This window comes from Haemaphysalis longicornis, unplaced genomic scaffold (genome assembly GCF_048455015.1).
Source record: "Haemaphysalis longicornis isolate Haplotype H1 unplaced genomic scaffold, Haemaphysalis longicornis Haplotype H1 scaffold_8, whole genome shotgun sequence".
In the NCBI taxonomy this organism is placed as follows: Eukaryota; Metazoa; Arthropoda; class Arachnida; order Ixodida; family Ixodidae; genus Haemaphysalis; species Haemaphysalis longicornis.
In genome coordinates this window covers 170,353,381-170,372,746 of record NW_027526445.1, presented here as the reverse complement: position 1 = coordinate 170,372,746, position 19,366 = coordinate 170,353,381, and the positions used below count along the sequence as shown (strand labels likewise).

At 50.8% G+C, this 19,366-nt stretch overlaps 1 protein-coding gene across 4 annotated transcripts in view; it reads left to right on the top strand.

Moving 5' to 3' along the window:
- The window catches only part of Smg (sterile alpha motif domain containing protein 4 smaug), a 145,870-nt gene that overhangs the window by 96,032 nt on the left and 30,472 nt on the right, over nucleotides 1-19,366 (top strand). For all 4 annotated transcript variants that reach the window (XR_013318140.1, XM_077680540.1, XM_077680539.1 and 1 more), the window contains exons 3-6: nucleotides 8,886-9,274; nucleotides 12,912-13,066; nucleotides 14,228-14,532; nucleotides 17,463-17,626. Coding sequence is in view for 3 of the 4 variants with exons in the window: in XM_077680539.1 (XP_077536665.1) it covers nucleotides 8,886-9,274; nucleotides 12,912-13,066; nucleotides 14,228-14,532; nucleotides 17,463-17,626 (1,013 nt within the window). In the remaining variant the exon portion in view is untranslated. The remainder of the gene's footprint in view (nucleotides 1-8,885; nucleotides 9,275-12,911; nucleotides 13,067-14,227; nucleotides 14,533-17,462; nucleotides 17,627-19,366) is intronic.

Here is a 19,366-nt window from a genome sequence, read left to right as displayed (position 1 = left end):
TGCATAAAATATAAATCTCATCGGCCTTGCAAAGACATAAAGATTGCAAGCGCGTCAGCAGTCATCCTTCTCAGCGGTGCGGCTACGCCGTACTGAAAGCATTTACGGAGTTTCAGTAAACGAATGAACAACGTAATTTGGTGCGGGGGGCTGCTGGGATGTACATCTCGCTCCCCACTAACCCGGGGCGTTCCACAAGGACCTTGTCTGTGCCCGCTCCTTATTATGGTGAACAGTGCAATTTCGGCGCGCTCCTGCTCCTTACTAACCTGGCAGTCGAACTGGCGAGCGGGGTCGTATGTGATGTGTGGCAGCAGTGTTTCGTACTGTTTTGGCACTACGTGCGTTTCGTTCCAGCCGATCTCAGGTATTAGCTTGGGAAGTATAACGGGAGGAGGAGTCACTACCCGGTACAAATGCCTATACATACGCGCTTCAAATTTTTCTGGAAGTACGTGGTTCGGGCGTTAAAATGAGGTTACATCGTTAGATCGGATTTTACCTGTAGTGGGTTTACTAGATAGTTGACGCGCCACTCAAGGGATAGTTGGTTCGAAGGCCTTTGAAACGGTTATGTATCAGACGCCTTCCGTTTCTAATGCCGGTTTACGATCGCTGTAACTGTGAAGCCCCAAGCATTTCCATTGCAACCGCTGCGGGGGTCCGGGTGATATTGTTTCCGGGGCCATCACTTGTTCTCTGAGTATGCCTTCCGTAACATGGATGCGAGGGACTTGGTTGGAGAAGGTTAATTAATTAATTAATTAAATAATTATGGGTGGCAGCGCACATGACTGGTATATGCGGCAGTCTGCTCTGTTGGGACAATTCTTCGTACAACATAGTGAGTGCTCCCTGAAATTGCAGCTGGCACGGAAATTATCTGCCACCTCACTGACAGCCATCGGCGCCTCGCGCATATTGGCGGCCACCCTCCGGTTTAAGTCGTGGTGTATGAGCTGTAACCCAGACATTATCTTGCGTCTTTGTTGGTGTTTGCAACAACGTTCGGCATCCCGTCGTCTTCTGGCTTTCGACGGCGCTGTTCCGGCCACAGTTGCTGTAACGCGCTGAGAACGTGCCCTCCGCCGTGGCTCGCTTAGCTGAGGCGTTGTGCTGCCCAGCACGTGATCAGGGGAGACACCGTTTTTGTAGCGTGAGCTACACTGGCCAAGGTTGAGCAGTTTCGCGTGGCTCCTGGGGAGGCGTGCTGCACATGCGCGAGGAGCAGTGACGTCACACGGCGCGCAGAACGTTGCTCCCTGCCCGGCCTCGCTCTCACGCACCCCACGCGCCCAGCGTCTTCGCCGACCTCCGTTCCGCACGTGGCGGCCCGGTCCACTTGATGATCATGCGAGGGGTGGCCGGGTGTGGGACCGATGGCTGGTGCGTCGCAGCAACACCGGCGTGCTCCCGTGGAACCGGCTTAGCTCCGGGGCGATTGGGTACGCTGCGCCGGAGCCGCTGGATAAATGTACATGTGTCACATAATGCGTATACACACCGTGTGTGTGTCATTGAAGCAGCAGTAAGCATGATAATCAAGCTAATCCTAGACAATGAGGAAAGCTAAGAATAACCAGCTGAACCTTAGCTCACGCTACGTATATCCTGGCATAGCCGAGCTAAGCCACTGCTAATTTTTCTGTTGGAGGCGGAAAACGCAGTGTCCAGATTTCGGCGCACGTTAAATTTAAAAGACCACGAAGACAAAATATATGAACTTGGTTCAAGACTGCTGTGTCCTGATAGCAAATATACTATTTCATCGCAAACTTAAACGAATTATCGCGATGTCAATCAAAGCAGATGAAGCAGGGGCGACCCCCTGGCAACTTATATGACGCCACAGAATCTCTGTGCGATTGGCGGCCGATGATAAAAAGCCACCGCAGAGAAAACATGACTAGGCGATAGTAGTGGCGCCCCTATAGTTTCGTTCGGTTGTCACTGAGTGCTAATGTGCGGTGAACACACTGATACGTTTTAAAGCGAAGCTTTATTGTCGTTACTGGTGCCATTGTGCGCCAGTAGGCCCTGCAGGAAAGCCAACTTTCTCTGACGATGATGATGAATGATCGTTTTTTTTTTTTTGAGGTTTACGCCGTTAAGCCTAACGTAACATCTCGGAGGTTTAACATCTCAAACCGGCACCCAGTCCAAAAAATTGGCCGCGTATCCGCTCCTTTCGTTGCAAATGTCGACAAAAGACGAGAGTCTTTGTCGACTTTTGCCAAGTAACTGCCTCCCTTCGCTTTCCCGCTGTCCTCATGTTGTACCTCTTGCGTCGCGCTCCTCCCAAGGTAAAGACGCCAAAGGTTTGCTTAAATAATTTTAAATTTACCGCGTTCCACTGCTCCAGGTCGAATGTCTCGATGCCAGCGCTGCCGTATACGGCGGAGACGCGCGTGAATCGAGGCGCCCTACTTCAACGTTGATAGAACCAGGTTGCCGTACTCCACGTGCGTTCCAAGCAGAACGTGGAACCTATCTAGTGGAACTTTTCGTAACCGTTGCCGGTTTATTTCTTAAAATGGCGCCAGAAGCTGTAGTGGCGCGGGCGACAGCATTCGACGGCGGAATGATTTTTTTTCTGCACTTGATGAAACATTTAATTTCGCAAAAATCAAGCATGTATGATTTTTTATAAAGGAACACTGCAAATATGTATTAATTTGTTGCCTTATATTTGCGTAATGTTTTGTTCTTCAACAATGTTGACAGGTATGAACATTACACCGGACTTAGACGGGTAGATTTAGCTGTGACTATATAAGACTATTGCGTAGGCCCTGTTTTACTTTGGCCGAGTGTCTGAATCGAGTCACAGACAGACCGACAGACAGACAAAGGTAAAGGGCTATAGAATAAAATAAAAGCCCAACCCGCACCACATACGTATCGCGGGGTAACGACAGACAGACAGACAGACAGACACACCAAAATTTCTGGGTTTAAGTAGCCCAAGAAAGACTATCGTCTTTAAGATTGCTCACTGAACGCCAAGCAGCAGGTAGTACCGATGCGCGCTGTACCGCCCAAACCCGAACGTTAGGCCTACGGAGTGCACACCCGAGAGTCGCCGTGGGTATATTCTAGAAATGTGGCGCGTGCCTCCAGAGTAGCACATACTCGCAGTGCGGGGTTGGCCAACCAAGGAATCCATCAGGAGAAAGCTTCGCGTTCAACCATTGTCATCGTTAGATCGAGGGGGGCGTGATTTTTTTAGTGCTGGTCACTGTAGCGCGAAATGTGTAGCTTCAATGTTTCTTGCGTTTTTTTTTTCTTTAACAACTGTCTTTCGTGCCTACAGTAGAGCTGAGTGCATTGCGAAAGTCTGTTTCCTTCAAATTATTACAGGTTGTATATTGTCTCCATGGCCGCTTAAAAATTCCTACGTGGTCTAAATCAATGCTACTGCGCGCTTCGTGGCCCAGTAGCATAAGTTCCCTGAAATAGCGAGGGATCCTACGGGTGTAGCTTCGGCTCGTAAAATCCCGCGAAATCTTGAACTCCAAACGCTCGAAACGGACCTTTCGAAACGTACACCAACTCGGAATGTGTGCCCGGTGAACAGCGTTCGCGGCGGGCCACAGCGGCAGCCGCCGTCGCGGCTTACTTTCTCCAAGAGAGGGCAAGGGGCAGTCAGGAAGAAGGTGACGGGGAAACGGCCTCTTCCGAAGTGGGGCTGGCGGCGGCGGCGGTGGCCCCCTTCCTCCGAACCTGCGTGGCGCTGCCCCGTTTCCTCGTCCGCGCCGGCGCGCACGACGACCACGATATGCGTCAGCGCCAGGGAGGAGGGACCGTTAGCCGCGCGCGCGCGCTTGCGAAAGCACCCGTATCTATCGCGCCACCGCCACCGCCGCCGCCGCTGCCGCGTTGTGCTTACCCCACCACGCGCGCTGGGGAAAAGGTGAAGTACCGGCGAAAGGTGGTGCTTAGCGTCGTCGTAGTCTGGCGTCGCCGAGCAACAACAATGACTGGTGTCTCTCCTCTGAAAGGGCGTCGCTGTCTGCGTAGTGTTGACGGAAACGCGAACGCTGCTCATGTCTGGCTTTTACGCGCAGGAGTAACGTCCGCGTAAGTTAAGGCGTAAAGAGAGAGAGAGAGAAGAAAAGTTCGTTCTTGATGTTGTCCGTCATTGTTGGATTCCCGATCTTCCGGTGTTGACTGGGCGCATGCCCTTGTTCGCCTGGCGCTTCGGGGCGCTGAACGTCGGGCCCTCCTCCTTTTCGCCTCTTGCGAAATTTTCGCCGTGCGCGTAGAGGCGCGGCGAATGATAGAGTGTACACAACGCTCGCGGTGAGGGTGGGCCTGTCATTCTGAACTCGCGGGGTCGTGGAATATGGCCAGGGTATGGTGACGGGGATAGGAGGAAGCCGGGTCAGTTGCGCGTTGTAAGTGCCGTTGTGTAGTCGCGGGCTCAGTTCGTCGAAATAGTGGCGCTGGATACGCTCGTTTCTTTTTTTGTTTAACGCAAAACAGTTGCGTTTACAATGTAGTCGGAAAGACAACATTCTGTGATCTGTGAAGTGGTTTTAAGTGTTGCTTTGTTTTTTGTCTGAACTGTTATGTCAAGGGATGACTGACTAAATAATAGAGAAGGCGGTAGCTGAGAAAATGAGGAAAAGCAGTTTTAAATTTTGATTGCCGGCATCAGGTCAGTAGCTGAAATGACGGGATTGACGAGTGTCCCGGCACATTGTTGTCAATAAAAAAGCATTATTTGGAGCATTGCTGGATGTAATTATCGCGATTTTATGTCCGTTTAGTTAGGCCACAGTCAACAATCGGCGATACTGTGGTTCACCATCACAATCATCACCCTATTTATGTACGCTTCCGGACAAAGCCCGTCCCCCTCACCCCAGTCCCTCAACTGCTGCTGTCCGAATCCATGATTTTCCACCACATTTCCTTGTCCCTCCATCGCGATATCGGTCTTCTCGGTAGCCATTCCGTTACCCTGGTTATGTGTCGTGGTTGTTATAGTTTGGAAACAGCCAATTTAACTGCACCGAGAGTATATAATGTACAATTGATTGTATTGGTGGTGGTTTTGTAACACTAAAGTGTTTTATTCTAGGATACACAAACATTTCATGATGTCATATCCGTCACGGAAATGACGCCATATGAAGCAAGCGGCCTGTAGAGGGTACACACACCCCTGCACACACGGTCTTCTTGCGGGGAAGCAACCTTTGGTACTAAAGAGTACGTTATACTTAGGGTTGTGCGTTTTAGGATTTATATTTCAACACGAAAGTGTTTTATGCTGGGATACACGAAGATTTAACCGACGTCATATCCGTCACGGAAACGACGCTAGTACACCTTTGCCGAAGCGACCCACCAGGAGGACGTCGCTCGCCAAGCACACCCACAAGACAGCCGCCGATCCGCAAATAATGCTCAGAAGCATATTTCGCTGCACATTCCACTTTCGTGTTTTACCGATTTTTATGACAGGAATCAACCAGTTTTTTCTGTAACCAGTAATATGTCACATTACTAGGTGGTTAGTCCAGGTAACCCGAAGAAAATGAACAATGTGTTATTCTCCCTCGCTCCCACTCGCCCACACGCGCATTTCAAGTGTATGTTTCAGGCTTCTCGTGCACACGTGTCTATGGTTGAGCGAATTGGCCTTTGCGTGCACAGCGGACACCCAAAATGTTTTCCAGCTCAATATAAACCCCCTGTAATGGTTTAGAGGCTAAAGCTAAAAGCAGAATTGTTAGTGGTGTTCCCAAGGGCGACGTCTTGAGTCCGACGCTGTTTAACACACATGCCTCGAGTCATACGCCTCCCTACACTGCAGCCCTGCCCTAGGTGTCAATATTTTGCAGCGTGCAGGTGACATTTGTACCTACGCTCTTATGAAGAGAGAAAATACGGTAATTTATACAATAACATAAAATGGAGAATATACGATAATAAAATTGCGATTTGTTGCAAGGCGATCTACTTTGCCGATTTTAAGTTGGCAGCTCTTTCGAGTTTTTTGGTTTTGGATATTTGCGTATTTAGGAGTTTATTAGAACCTTACCCGCAGCTAAAATGCTTGCCGTTGGTTTCTCAGCAGCATTGTATAACGTGCAGTGCGTGCGTACAATTGCGACGTCGCTTCGCTACAGCGTGCCTGTCGTATAACTTACGTTCTTATTTCGTCTCGTGAAGGATTCCGCTGGGAATAAACTGTATCAACATGTGCGCGGTTATATAGGGGCCACGAAGGCCAAACTGAACATTGATTCTTAAAAAAAGACTGCATTGAACCAAATAACGCAGACAACTATTTTAGCGCTGATTTCGTAAATAACCTTGATACTAATGAAAACAGATGCAGCAGCGGCGAGTCACTGGACGCTTTCTGGCCGAAATCTTACGTCCTCAGTAGGGCTTCGTGCGATTGGTGGCCGCCTAGTACACTATAGTCTACCTGTTACCGTTAACCTCGCGAATTGCTGAGTGTACACACTGCGTCCTTGTGTGGAGATCTGTATCGCTCTTCGCGCGCTTCTGTCATTGGCAGCAAAGAACGCGGCCGTGCAATGCTCGCAGCCTCATCCGGGCTGCTTCGCTCTTACCAAAGTGTGGGTAATGCCTCCGTTTCGAGTAAGCGAGCAGCCGCACTGCCTCCAGCGGCGGTACCCCCCCCCCCCCCCCCCCCCCAGGTTGCAGTCGGGGAACGCCATTAGCAGCCTCTTGTTGCGACAGCTTCGATTGCCGTCAGATGTGTCCAGTGGCCTGTCCAGACGCGTGCCGCAAGTTAGCGCGCGTTGTGGCCGACCGGAAGGCCATTGAGGGCAGTGTTGTTAGCGACGTTGCCAAGATAAGGACGCCGTCAGCCGGCCCATCATCGTCATCGTTTTGCTCGTCAACGCAGCGACGGGGCGTTGCGTAGACAAGTGAGTGCACGATAAACCCGGCGAATGGGGCAGGAGTCGACGGTACTCGATTCACGCGCGTCCGCTGCACGGCGGCGCTGGCATCCAGGCGCCTTAGTAGTTCCCGCCTGATGATAGCTCTGTTGGCGTTTGAGTTGCGAAAACGCCACACAGACGACAGGCCGGTGTTTGTTGACGCTCGCTTTTCGCGGTCGTACGCGGTGCAGGGCCTGTTGTCTTGGGGACCTCTATGCTGTCCCGTGCCTCCTCCCGTTCACGTTCTCTCCGCTTCCTTGCCTCACTCCAGGGCGGCGCCGGTAGTTTCTCCCGGGTCCCTCGCTGTTGAGGCGGAAAAACGCGTAGCCCGCTCGGGCCCCGTGAGCCGTCGTGGTCGTGAGAGCGAAACTTTCGCGTTCGCACGTTTCCTCGCGGAAGCGGGCCGCGCCGACGGCGGATTCTTATCGCGGCGAAGAGGGGCCGAAATTCGCAGCAGGGGTGGGAACCGGGGAAGAATGGTGCAGAAAAAAAAAAGGGGGGGGGGGATGCAAGTAGTGAAATGCGGCTTTGGTACGATTTGTGAACTGCAGCAGTGTTGAAATGCTACAGGGTTGATTGGTATGCCGTGCAGAACACCTTGATGGACCTCGTTTAAAAAAAAATGCAAAATGGCAGCAGCCCTCCTGCGTGTTTAAACAGCTGAAAAAGGTTTGCCATTGCGACAGAGAAGACTTCCTCATTCAAGAAGTTTGGAAGAGGGGGGGGGGGGGGGGGGTAAATTCCTGGATCCTGTAACACCATTGTTCCTCCACTGTGCCTTTTCCTTTGCTTGAGGCGCAGGGAAGTGTGAGAATGCACGAGCAACCTCCACTTCATCTTTGGGCCGAAAGGAGGGGTCAGGAATGAGAAACAGCCGTGTGCGTCTTGGCCTGGCTCTAGGCAATGAGCTTTTCTGTTCACATGTATGGGTGTGATGCAGAACTTAGTTAAGCAAGGTGATAGGCTCTTCTCCACACCTAACTGACCCGAAATGTACTAAACCACCCTTATTTACAAAAAGGAATGTGTATAACTGATCTAAAGGAGCATTTTGTAATAGAAAGAGCGTCCGAAGTAAAAAAGGTAGATGTACTGGGGCGCAAACCCTGTAAGTAAGCTCTAAAAGCCGAACGGCAGGCCTGGCTGGTCTTAGCAGTTGGTCAAAAACATCGAGGTGTTTTTGAAAGCCAACCACTAGACAGTGCTGGGTGCAACAGGAAGTGCTCGGGCTGCAGTGTTGATTCATCTGGTGGAGTGAGAAGTGTTGTTGTCACCCATCCACCTGGAGGTTAAGTGCGTGTCATCTACGTCTCATTCTAGGGGCGAGGGAACTTAGCAGGAGCATGTATGTGTGTGTGTGTGCGCGAGCATAAAGGCACACCCATTAGCCTTCATTGTATTACTTTGAAACAGAAATTTCCCCTGGATTTGTTGGGATACATTGAAAGAAGTGAGGCCACTGGTTGTGTAGCATTCTGTATGCACCAAAAAATGTCGCTGGATAATGCAGGTTTTTTTTTTTTTGCTGCAAATGGGGTTCTGGTTTTCAACATTGCCGATAATGCAGGTTTTTTTTTTTTTTTTTTTTTTTTGCTGCGAATGAGGTTCTGGTTTTCAACATTGTCTTTTTGGGTGCTACTACATGTGGGGGATAATGAGAAAGTGGCGGCTATGTAGTCAGACAGCGTGACTCATCTTCCGACTATTTTAAATGTGGCTGTATTTTAGAACTTAGACTTCCGTGAGTTTCAGCTCTCCCCGTTGTTGTGTAACCGCTTTCCACGGCACATTCCCCTCGTGTTCAGAATGGGGGGGAGGGTGATGATTGGGGGGTGCTTGTGATGGGTATTCGTCTGGCTGACTTCTTTGTGTTCGTTGTTACTCTGTGTTTCGCTTGTTACGTGCCTATCCCTCCACAGCAGCGCCTGATGTGAGCGTCTCCCCTCTGCATAACAGGAGCGGCCCCGGCGGGGGGCGGCAGCGGCGGCGCGGTGGCGGGCGGCGGCGGCGGCATGAAGTCGAGCCTGGTGTTCCGCGACCAGGTGGCGGCCATGGGGTCGTGGTTTGAGCTGTGGAACCCGTGCGAGCAGACGGTGGGCCTGTACTCGCTGCTGCGCCGGCTGGGCCCCACGCAGGCGCGCTTCCTGGCCCTGGTGCTGGACCGGTCGCTGGCCGACTGCACCGAGCTGCGGCAGCGCGAGCGGCACGCCAACGACCCGGCCTACATCGAGCGGCTCGGCCGGGAGCCCCGCGACCAGGCCCTGGGCCAGCTCCTCGGGCTGCTGCCCCTGCTGGCGCCGGGCAACCAGGCCGCCAAGCAGGCCTACCTCGCACTCATCCCGCAGGTGGGTGGGTGCGGCAGGGTCACGGCCGCCGTCCTACGATTGGGTTTTCTCTCGGGACTGCCTTTTGGGAGTCATTATTGGAGGTGCCCGGAAAGGCCTGGGCAATGATGATGATAATAACGGGAACCATTTTACCAGTGAAAAAAAAAGACTGAGACCTAGAGCGGTAATGGAGACCTACAGTGACAGGGACCTCAAGCGATTATAATGGGGACACTTACGGTTGTGTGTGTTTCATAGAGGGGTTTCTGGGGGTTCCTCTGGAGTATAAAACAGCATTTCTAGGTATGCGAAGACCTCTTTTTTTTTTTTTTACAGGGAAGCTGTTTGCCTCTAGTTGGTTGGGAAATTTCGTGTCGTAAACAAAAAATCCCGGGCAGGACCCGGCAGTTCTTGCCTAAGATGCGGAGCACATGCGTAAGGCTAATCAGGGACACAGCATAGAGCTCAGTATTCGTTAAAAAAAGAAACGCACAAAAGAAGCATCGAAGCCGCATTATGGATGATAAGGCGCCTGTGAACAATAGGAATCCCCCTTCCCCATGTGGTCCTGGTATACTTGTGTTTGCAGAATATGCTTGAAGGATAGGCAAGACTAAGTGTCACTAAATAGAGTAGTTTCTGCCCAAGACACTGAGCATGTGCGTCAGGCTAGGCAGGACCTAGCATTTGCCGCCAGAGAAGCGGAGCGCAAATGACAAGCCTGTTGAGATGACAAGAAACATTTCATACCCTCTCATATCAGCATTTTTAGTGGTTTAGAACAGCTTCGCTGGACATCCACATTTGCAGGGTGTGACTAGCAGGAAATGAGGCTGCTGATAGGGAGGCAGCCGCCACTGCTCTTCGTAGAAATGTGGACATAATGTCAGTGCCTTACTGTGACGTGAAATCGCTGATTAAAAGAAAACTCCGGGAACGCTGGCAGAAACACTGGGACACGCAAAGAGAAAACAAACTTCATGCAATTAAACCACAAATAGGTAGACACATAACCGAAAAACTACACAGGTCTGTAGAAGTTGCTCTGTGTCGTTTAAGGATAGGGCACACACATGGCACACGTGGATACCTTTTAAATGGAACGCCACGACCGACATGTGACAAATGTGGAGGAGATCTTTCTGTACTCCATATCCTTATTGAATGTAAGTCACTCGAAACATTCAGACAAAGACACTTTGCTAGTATATACACACAGCACATACCACTACACCCTGCGCACTTTCTCTGGGATGAAGGAATATTGAGTTGCAAAAAAGTTTTAGACTACTTGGCCGAGGTTGATTTTTTTATGAAAATTTCTTATCGCACATAACCCCAGCTTGTCCGTCAGTGATGAGGACACTGCTGAGGTACTTACTTTCCCATGACACTCAGAGGCTACATCCTTTTTGCCCTAGGCAAAAGCTCGTCCCGAGGCACCCTGGTTTTAGATGCGACTGCATCTCATTCACTCGCCTTGTCCCTCCATATGGCGTGGTCCGTCCACAACCCTCCCCCATTCTCCTCGCCGCGCGAGCTGCGCTCTCCGCCGCTCACCCCCTCTACTCTCCGATAGCGAACACACTCTCGCGAGGGGCATTGGGTTGGATTCGATTGGCTTGGCTTGGCTTGGATTTGGATTGAATTAAAGTGGATTATGTTGGATTGTGTTGCGTCATAGCCACGCCACGTTGCGTCATAGCCGCGGTCGTTCCAGCCCCGGCCAAAGAAATAAAGAATACATCATACGCGTTCCTCACACGTTTCACGCAATTAGAGAATCAACCCAGCGGAAACATTAAGTGAACCCCCAAGATGCGTTGCATCTCCACAGGGTTCCCCTCGCGGGAAGGTGGGGTAATTTTTTAGCCCGAATCTTTTTATACTCTCACAACTAGTTTTACTCACTTTTTACTGACAATCATTGGCCCTATACACCAATTTTACATAACCAACTTTTAATGAACGCATGCTGCATATAACTCACCTGCGACATTAACACACCCTTGTTTTGTCGCTCTTTGGCCTAGATGCCCTTGCGCCATTAAGCACAATCAACAATCAATCGCAGGGTGTGACAGCGACCATTTTTTTTTATATTTGTACCTACCAGATGCTTGATAACAATCTATGCCTTTGTATGCATTCCTTCAATTTTGCCGTTAGTTCGAATGTTCATGAATTCTGCAGGAAATTTTAAATTAAAAATGTATAATGATGCTTTGACAATCTTTGCATTTTTTTTTGTTTCTTTGTTATCTTTATTTTTTCAGTCTCGTTCCTTAGCAGGCCCCGGGTGGCAGGTAGTTGAGGTTGTTTGCCTTGTAATAATTTCGGAGTTCTTTACCCAGTGTAGGCATTTGTGTGGCCACTTTCCACATGATGTTGAGAAGTGCAGGCAAAGGAGAAGACACTTGTGCGCTGACTGTGCGTATGCACAAAAATCTGTCTGGCATTCTCCTCTATTTTTGTCCCCTCGTAGTGTTTGTTACCCATTTGGGATGCCCAAGATGCCATGGTTGAGATCGCTGTCTTGTTGAGCCCGCTTCTCTTGCCCGAGCTGTTGTATGTACTTGCGTTAGGGTGCTTGTGCTAGAGCTGCAGCCGCACGCATGCAACCTTTGTGCCAGTCAGAAATCGCAAAGCCCATGCAGATCACAAGCCTGCGTTTCCTCCTGTAAACCAGGGGAGAAATGCGACGTGGAAGGCAGTACAGTGCTATTGGTGTGGTTGTAAATGTGCTTGTATGCATTTACTTTTGTAGAGTTTTTGTCTTGACTCTCACTTTGGAACGGATGTTTAAAGGATATTTTGGTGCCACAATTGTCATTGTATCTGTGCCACTCAACGCAGCTATTTCAAAGAGTAAAAGTCATTGCGAAAGAAGTCACCGCAGTTTTAACACAAGCTTAAATGGCCAACTGCACTGCAATTTCACCTCGACCAAATTTATTTTTAATGTGTAGTAAGTACCACCGAATCAGCTGGGACACGAGTGGTAGCCCCGTGAAATGCCTCGTTCATCAGTCAGAAGCGTTTGCAAAAGCTGCGCCACAGACCACGCTGCATCTGCCGGCAGATCACGTAAACAGCCATGACGCGCCTGTGAAGCTGCAGCCAACGGAGGCTGCTTCCTCTGTCCAGCCACGCAGCTGGAGAACCGGTCAAACTCTGGTGCGAGCGCTTCACCCATTTGCTGCCCCGTGCGCGCGTAGGGTGTGCGCGCAGACTCTCTCCTGAGCTGGTGACCGTCCGGCCGCTCGCTGGCCGGCTGCAACGTCACTTCAATGGTCGCGCTCTTCTCGATTTCGGTTTCAAAATTGCTGATTTTTGCTGACTGCTTGTGACGTCCACGCGCGTATTTCAGCTGTTGTATTTTGAATCTTGCTTCCGTTTTCAGCAGACTATACGGAAATAGTGTTTTTAAGAGATCAAAATTTTGAGTGCAGTTGGCCCTCAAACGGCCAATAACAGGTGGAACACTAGTGTAGCAGTCTGTGATAGCCCAGTTGTCGCGACTTTGTACAATCATCACTGCTGCATAATTGCCCGCGGGCAAGGAGCCAAGTTGTATTGTGTTAATTAAGCAAAGCTGGCACGACGCCTGTGACGATGTGCGCAAGCGTCGGTTCAAAGCTCGCGCCCCCCGCAGGTGCTGGCGCACGCGCTGGACTGCCGTCCGCTGGTGGAGGGTGCGCGGCAGCTGCTGTCGTACTCGCTCATCCACCCGGCCATCAGCTCAAGGGACGACCGCCGCCTGCTCACCCTCTGGCTCCGGCACCTCGAGGAGCGCATCTCCACCTCCAGGTGGGTTTCTGTGCTTGGGGAGGTGGCAGGGGGCCAAACCCTAGCACTTTGCCGCAAGCGGATGTTCGTTGTGGCCGCAACTGGGGAACCTCCAAAGAGCTTCTTGGTCAGTCTTTCAGCGCAAAGAGTGGTCGATGGAGAGCGAGCCACATCGGTATGGGAAATGGGTACAGTCGAGTCCACTTATAGCAGTACCATTTCGAACAATATATTGGATATAAAAAAGGAACAACTATGGCACCGTCCACTTTTGTATGCGTTGTATGGTAAAATAAACCACTTGATACAATGCTCTAGTGCCACAATATCGGATGTAATGACTGAATTTGGTTACGGTGTGGACCAAAAATGCGAGCATCTGCCGACTCTTTGTGCTGACCGCACCGCTATGCGCCTTGAATCCCGTCCACCACTTAGACTATGAGTCGACTTTGCAGCTTATGCAAAAGCGAGGGGAGGAGGGGAGCAGTTTTCCTTCCGAACCCCCCTTTCAGCATCGCCGCTTTGTCCTCGTCCTTGCGGCCGCTTGCTCGCTCGCTTGCGCGATCCCTTGTTGTGTCACATGCACACCGCTTTGAATTTGACTGGGTGTTTCTTCAACTGCCTTCGTTTTTCTGTGGAAGGGGCGTCAGGGCCGATGTTTTCTTAACGTACAAGTGCCCCAGTGAAGAGGCGATTGTTTCGTGGGTACATGCTGTGGGCAGTGGTGACAACGACAACTCTGACGACGCAGTTGCGCAGCCTACTTGGGTAACGTCTTTGCAGGAGGTGCAACGCATGATACAGCCCCTCAGGGTATTTGTTTTTGCTTGAAAAAGATGTGCACCGGCTTTGCGTGCAGCAAACATAGCTGACTGACTACGGCTTTTTCTATTTAAAAAAAAAAATAAGTAGTAGTACGACCTTGCTTGCATGCGAATAAAATGTTTTGAGTTCTGATTCGTCTTCTTATTTCGCAGCTCGCTTATAACAATTATCAATTATAACGAAGGGATTATGTTGGCACTTGGATATTGTTGTAAGTGGACTAGAGTGCATTGCTGGTCAGCATTCTAGTTTTGAGCTGAATGTTCGGGTGTTGTCCAGGTCAATTTTCCCGTACCATAGCTCAGCCAGGCTGATTGATGGCAGGATACTTCAAACGTAAACCTGGTTGCGCAGGTACCAGGAGCACGGAGGCGGAGGCCCGGACTCGCTCAATGGCACTGCCCTGGACGACGGGGGATTGTCCGGCGGGCGGGCCCCGGGCAGTGCCCTGGACTCGTGGGCCACCGTCGACGGCCTGGGGTCGCTCAACGGCCACCACCAGCCTCAACAGCAGCAGCAGCACCACCACCACCATCACCACTTTGGGGGCGACCTGAACGGGCTGGCACCGCTGGGGGGTGGCTCCCTGCCCCCCGGACTCGACTCCAGCCACATGGCACTGCACCCCAGCAACCTCTCCTCCACCTTCGCGCCTGCTGGTGAGCGTGAAACCTTGGTGTTGCGCCCCAGTCCCTCAATTGTGGCTGTTGATTGGTGCAACGTTGGCATGTAGAGTTTGAGGCGGAGCTCTCTACAGTGGGTACAAAAGTTGCGTCGTGTAGGTCCGCAACTTGCAAGCACAAATCAGACCTTATATACCGTATTTATTCGAATCTAGGCCGGCCCCAATTCTAAGCTGACCCCCGAAAGTCCGAAGCCACGGGGGAAAAAAAAAAAAAAACTTACCTCAAATGTAGTCCGAACAAAAAGGCGAGGTCAGCGTTTACAAAAAGGAAACGTGTATTGAACATGAAGATGCGGTGCTCATCCTGAGTCATCATCGCTGCTAGCCTCTGAATGCCATCCTCGTTGTGGCGCACGCAAATATCCTCTCCCGTTGCGTCCTCCAACGACGGACATTTTTTTCTTCCACGCCGAAGTCCCGCCCAGCTTGAATGTTTGACGACAACTCCGCGGCTAAAACAACTTTTCTTTTAAAAGCGGCACTATAATGGCACCGCTTGTTTGGTGCCATTGCGCTGTCAAAACCAAACGCCACACCGCACGCAGGCCACTATCCGCACAGTTCAAAATGGCAGCATCGTCCCCAGCTATGGCATGAAGGAGCTATGGCCCCTTAAGTGGCTACTGGCTCGTCTAGTAATGGCTACATTACTTTCTTTTGTGGGTGGCGCTAGCTGCGCGCCACTTCCCTCAATTTCACTTGGAAATTGGCGCGTGTTTCAAAATCCTCAAATTGATACATCAGTATTTCAAAAAGCTATTGGCTTAGATTCGAATAAATACGGTATAAAGTTAGACTTGTGTGATTATGGCACATATTGTTCGTATGGCTGAGCTTATTTTCAGTGGGTACAAAAGTTGTGCACGTATGCAACTTGCGAGCAGATGTCGGACCTTACTATTTGTCCCACACTCTGTCGTGGGTGATTATCAGTGGGCAATGATCGGTCAACCCTGGCACGCATCGTTCATTCAGCAGCACTTTCTGCATCAGGGTACAAAATTCGTGTTGTGCAGGTCCGCAGCCTGCAAGCACAGGTTAAACTCTTACAGTTGCCCCAGACGTTCAGTCTGGGCAATTATCAGTGGACGATTTTCGGTGCGATTCTGGCGGATATCGTTCTTTGGGCAAATATACTTTTCAGTGCATACAAAAGTTGTGTTGGGAATGTCTGCAGCTTGCAAGCGCAGCCTGGAGAGAGAATGATTTTGTGCGCGGGCAACGGGAAGGGCTACGGCATTACACTGCTCACTGCCATGTATACGTTGGTGCGCGTGTAGGAACAGGTGACGGCAACCACAGTCGCAAACCGTTTCCGCCGCAGTGGATTTGCAGCAGGTTGAAGTGTGCAGGATAGTTGTGTGACGTCGGGGTGGACGGGGCTGAGGAGCTCATGCCAGTGGCGTCGCGCGGCACTCTTTGTTGCTGAAGAGCTGCTGTGCGCCCGTCAGCTTCTGATGTAATGGAGGCACTTAATGTGACATGCCTCTTCTTCAGCTTTGGAGAGGGCAAAGGGGACTCCCTGCGCTGCGTCCACACGCTGGAACAGAGAGTCATAGCTGTGGCATTCAGAGAAAAGAAGCAGATGGTTATTACCATTTTTTTTTTTTTGGCCAATAAATATTTTTCGTGTTGTCCCCCTTCCCCTCTTCCCCTGAAATCCACCCATGATTTGCTCACTTTCATTACTTCGAGTTTTATTTAATTGAAACCTGGTCAGCGTACCCTTGGAATTCGAATTCACAAGCTTTTACTGTATGCGGGTAGCAGACTAGGCCCCTCAGGTGCTTCAAGACAGCGGCACCACTGCGCGGGCCTTTGACAGCAGCGGCGGCAACAAAGGGGTTCACTCGCGTCCCGTGAGACGGCGCCACTGTTTCGGCGCGCTTGGAAGCGGTGTGCTCGAGGGGTGCGCTGGTGTGGAGGAAAAACTTCAGCAGCGGTGCTTGATGTGGCCGGTCCGCTGCGCCGATCGAGGAAATCACGGCTTGTGGCAGCGGAGCAACCAGGCCCCTGCATACCATCCTGGACTGACCATCGTCCTCTGGTAGTGACTCTAGCTGCTCTGGCAGCACCGGACCTGTCGGCGAAGAAGCCGTGATCTCATCGCTCGGTGCAAGCACCCGCCTACGCCGAGCACCGCTGTTTAAGTTCCTCCTCCACACCTTCACATCCCTCGAGTACCCTGCTTCCAAGCGCGCCGAAGCGGTGGCACCATCTAACGGGATGCAAGTGAACCCGGCTGTCGCGGCGCCGCATCTGCTATCAGCATACCGAGTCATGATCGAAGGGTTTCCACAATTCCCAAAAGCATTTGGCAGCAGGTACAAAAGTTGCATTCTTCTGGTTTGCAACTTTGAAGTGCAGATCAAACCTTAGAGTTGCCCCAGACTTTAAGCAAGGGCGCTTATCAATGGCGATGATCGGTGCAATGTTGGCGCACAGATTTTGCAAAGTAGAGCTACTTGCAGTGGGCACAAAAGTTATGCTGTGCTGGTCCAGAACCTGCAAGTGCATATCGAACGTGAGAGTTAGCCCCAGACTTTCAATCATGCATGATTATCACTTATGATTATCGGTGCAAATTTGGCAGTACAGTTCGTAAGACAAAGGCTTTTCACAATGGGTACTAATATTGTTCATGTCTGCATCTTGCAACTGCAGAACAAAACCTGGGAGTTGCCCTAGAGTTTCAGTGCTTGTGCTTGGTGTCGCACCACTGCGACAAACTGAAACTTCTTTGCTTCTTAGGAGACATATGTTGGTACTATGAGATGCCGTTGACAGGTGCACCTGCCCGAGAGAACGGGGTGTTATTAATTGGGCCTCTTCAAGGCTCAAAGGAGTGGGATTAACCGACGAAGGCGCATTGTTGTTCCCTCCCTTTTTTCTCTCCTCGTGCAGGCCAGTCGCTCTCCCAGCCCATGCTCAAGCGCAGCAGCAGCCTGACGCCCCCGTGCTCCATCTCATCCCTCCACCAGCAGCTGCCACAGGGCTTCGGGAACGGCGGGGGAGGGGGACGACCCATGCTGGGGGGAGGAGGATCGTCCCCACACCCCACTGCATCCGTGAGTGCCCCCCCCCCCTCTCTCTCCCCCTCATCATGATCGCTTTCCTCTGCCAACTTCATATCATCATTGTCATCTTGGCTGCCTTTTTCCTCCACCCATCGTCTTCCTCTGCCTCTGTCTGATCATCCTTCTCCTCTGCCTCTTCCTTTATCTGCACCTCATCATCCTCTGCCTCCACGTCCTGCACATGAACGAAGAGAAGACCAATGGCAAGGAGACTGCTTGTGCACGCTGGGAGCACTGTTTCAGTTTATGTTTGGGGGAAGAGCCTTTTGTGTGTGGGTGCTCTTTTTCCGGGAGAGGTGTCTGTGGACGCTTGGGGAACAGAGAGGGCGGGGTGACCGTGGGAGCATTTATTTGGCCAGCAAGATGTCATCGTTGAGTGAGCGTACCAACTAGTGCCCTTTGGGTTTTTCTGCATAATGCACATTTACTTCTTTATACTCTATGCCTGACTCTGAAATGTAGGAGAGGGGATTTTTGGAGATAGAATTTCAAAGCGGCTAAAAAAATAGCAGTGTGTGAATACCGACTACTAACTTTCAAATCGAATATCAATTTTTTTTACAGGCCTCGGTTTTTCATATGTTTTTGCACAAAAACAGAAGCTACTTTGCGTGTTCGGGAGTGATGACGTTCTTTTTCAACTCAAAAAAGGACGCACTTTTCAACTCTCATTTTCAAGCAGTCCAGTCGCTGAACCACTAATGAGGTGGCACTTCGAGAGTCCGGAGTGGGCACAGTTTGCATTTGGGGGGGGGGGGGGAGGGGGACTTGCACTGGAGTTGCTGTACTGCAATTATAGGCAAACACTTTACAGTGTCTCCTAACTTAGAAGCGAGCACTTTGCAGGCACGAACAGTAAGATGCGAAAACACGGCGCAACATCTCGCGCTACAGTCGCCTTGGACAAGTCTGCGCTATCAACTGTGGCCTAAAAAACAAGTGAACACACAGTAACCATTCACCAACTGCATTAAAAACAGCCAGAACCGCTTCCGATTTTAAATTAACGGAAGCGCTGTCAAAACGGCGGCGGTCTTTACTGGAAGCTGCCCTAACATGTAAACATCCGGTCGCAGTGTTCAAAATGGCGGCCAGAGTTGACAGCGACGGCACAAAGTAAAGATTTTACTGACGCAACTGCAAATGACTCCGCACAGCTGGATAAAATTTACGGCCTCTGCAAGGCGTGCTGTTGAAAAGTGCGATTTGAATGAAACTTGCCGAGCAGATGGTATACCAGCGGTGCGTTAGCGTGTGCCGACATCTCTCGCTTTCGCAGAGCCGGAAACATTCGGAAAATCCACTTGACTATTCGAAAAATCGAATGGTAGACATTCGATTCGCAATTTGAATTATTCGAGCAGGCACTATTTCATTCATATTTCAATATTTGAGTATTTGCACACCCCTACTACAAAAGCTCGGTTAATTAAAATTTGGGCTGGGCTAGTTGCTGCGTTGTTGCTAGGGTTGCCACCTGCCCGGGTTTGGACCGCCCCGATTGGTTTTTTAAACAGCGGGCCGGTTGCCGGTCTATGCTTAAAAGTGGCCGTCATAGGCCGGTTTTTTTGGCCCTCATGCCGTGATTATGTCCATTTTGGCATTTTATAAGCGTCAATTCAACAACTAAGACGATACACGTGTCGACAAGCCGTGCAAAGACACGCGAGCAGAGAAAATACGCGGGCGAGCGCACTGCCTGAGATGTAGGGGGACCTAAGGGAAGAACAA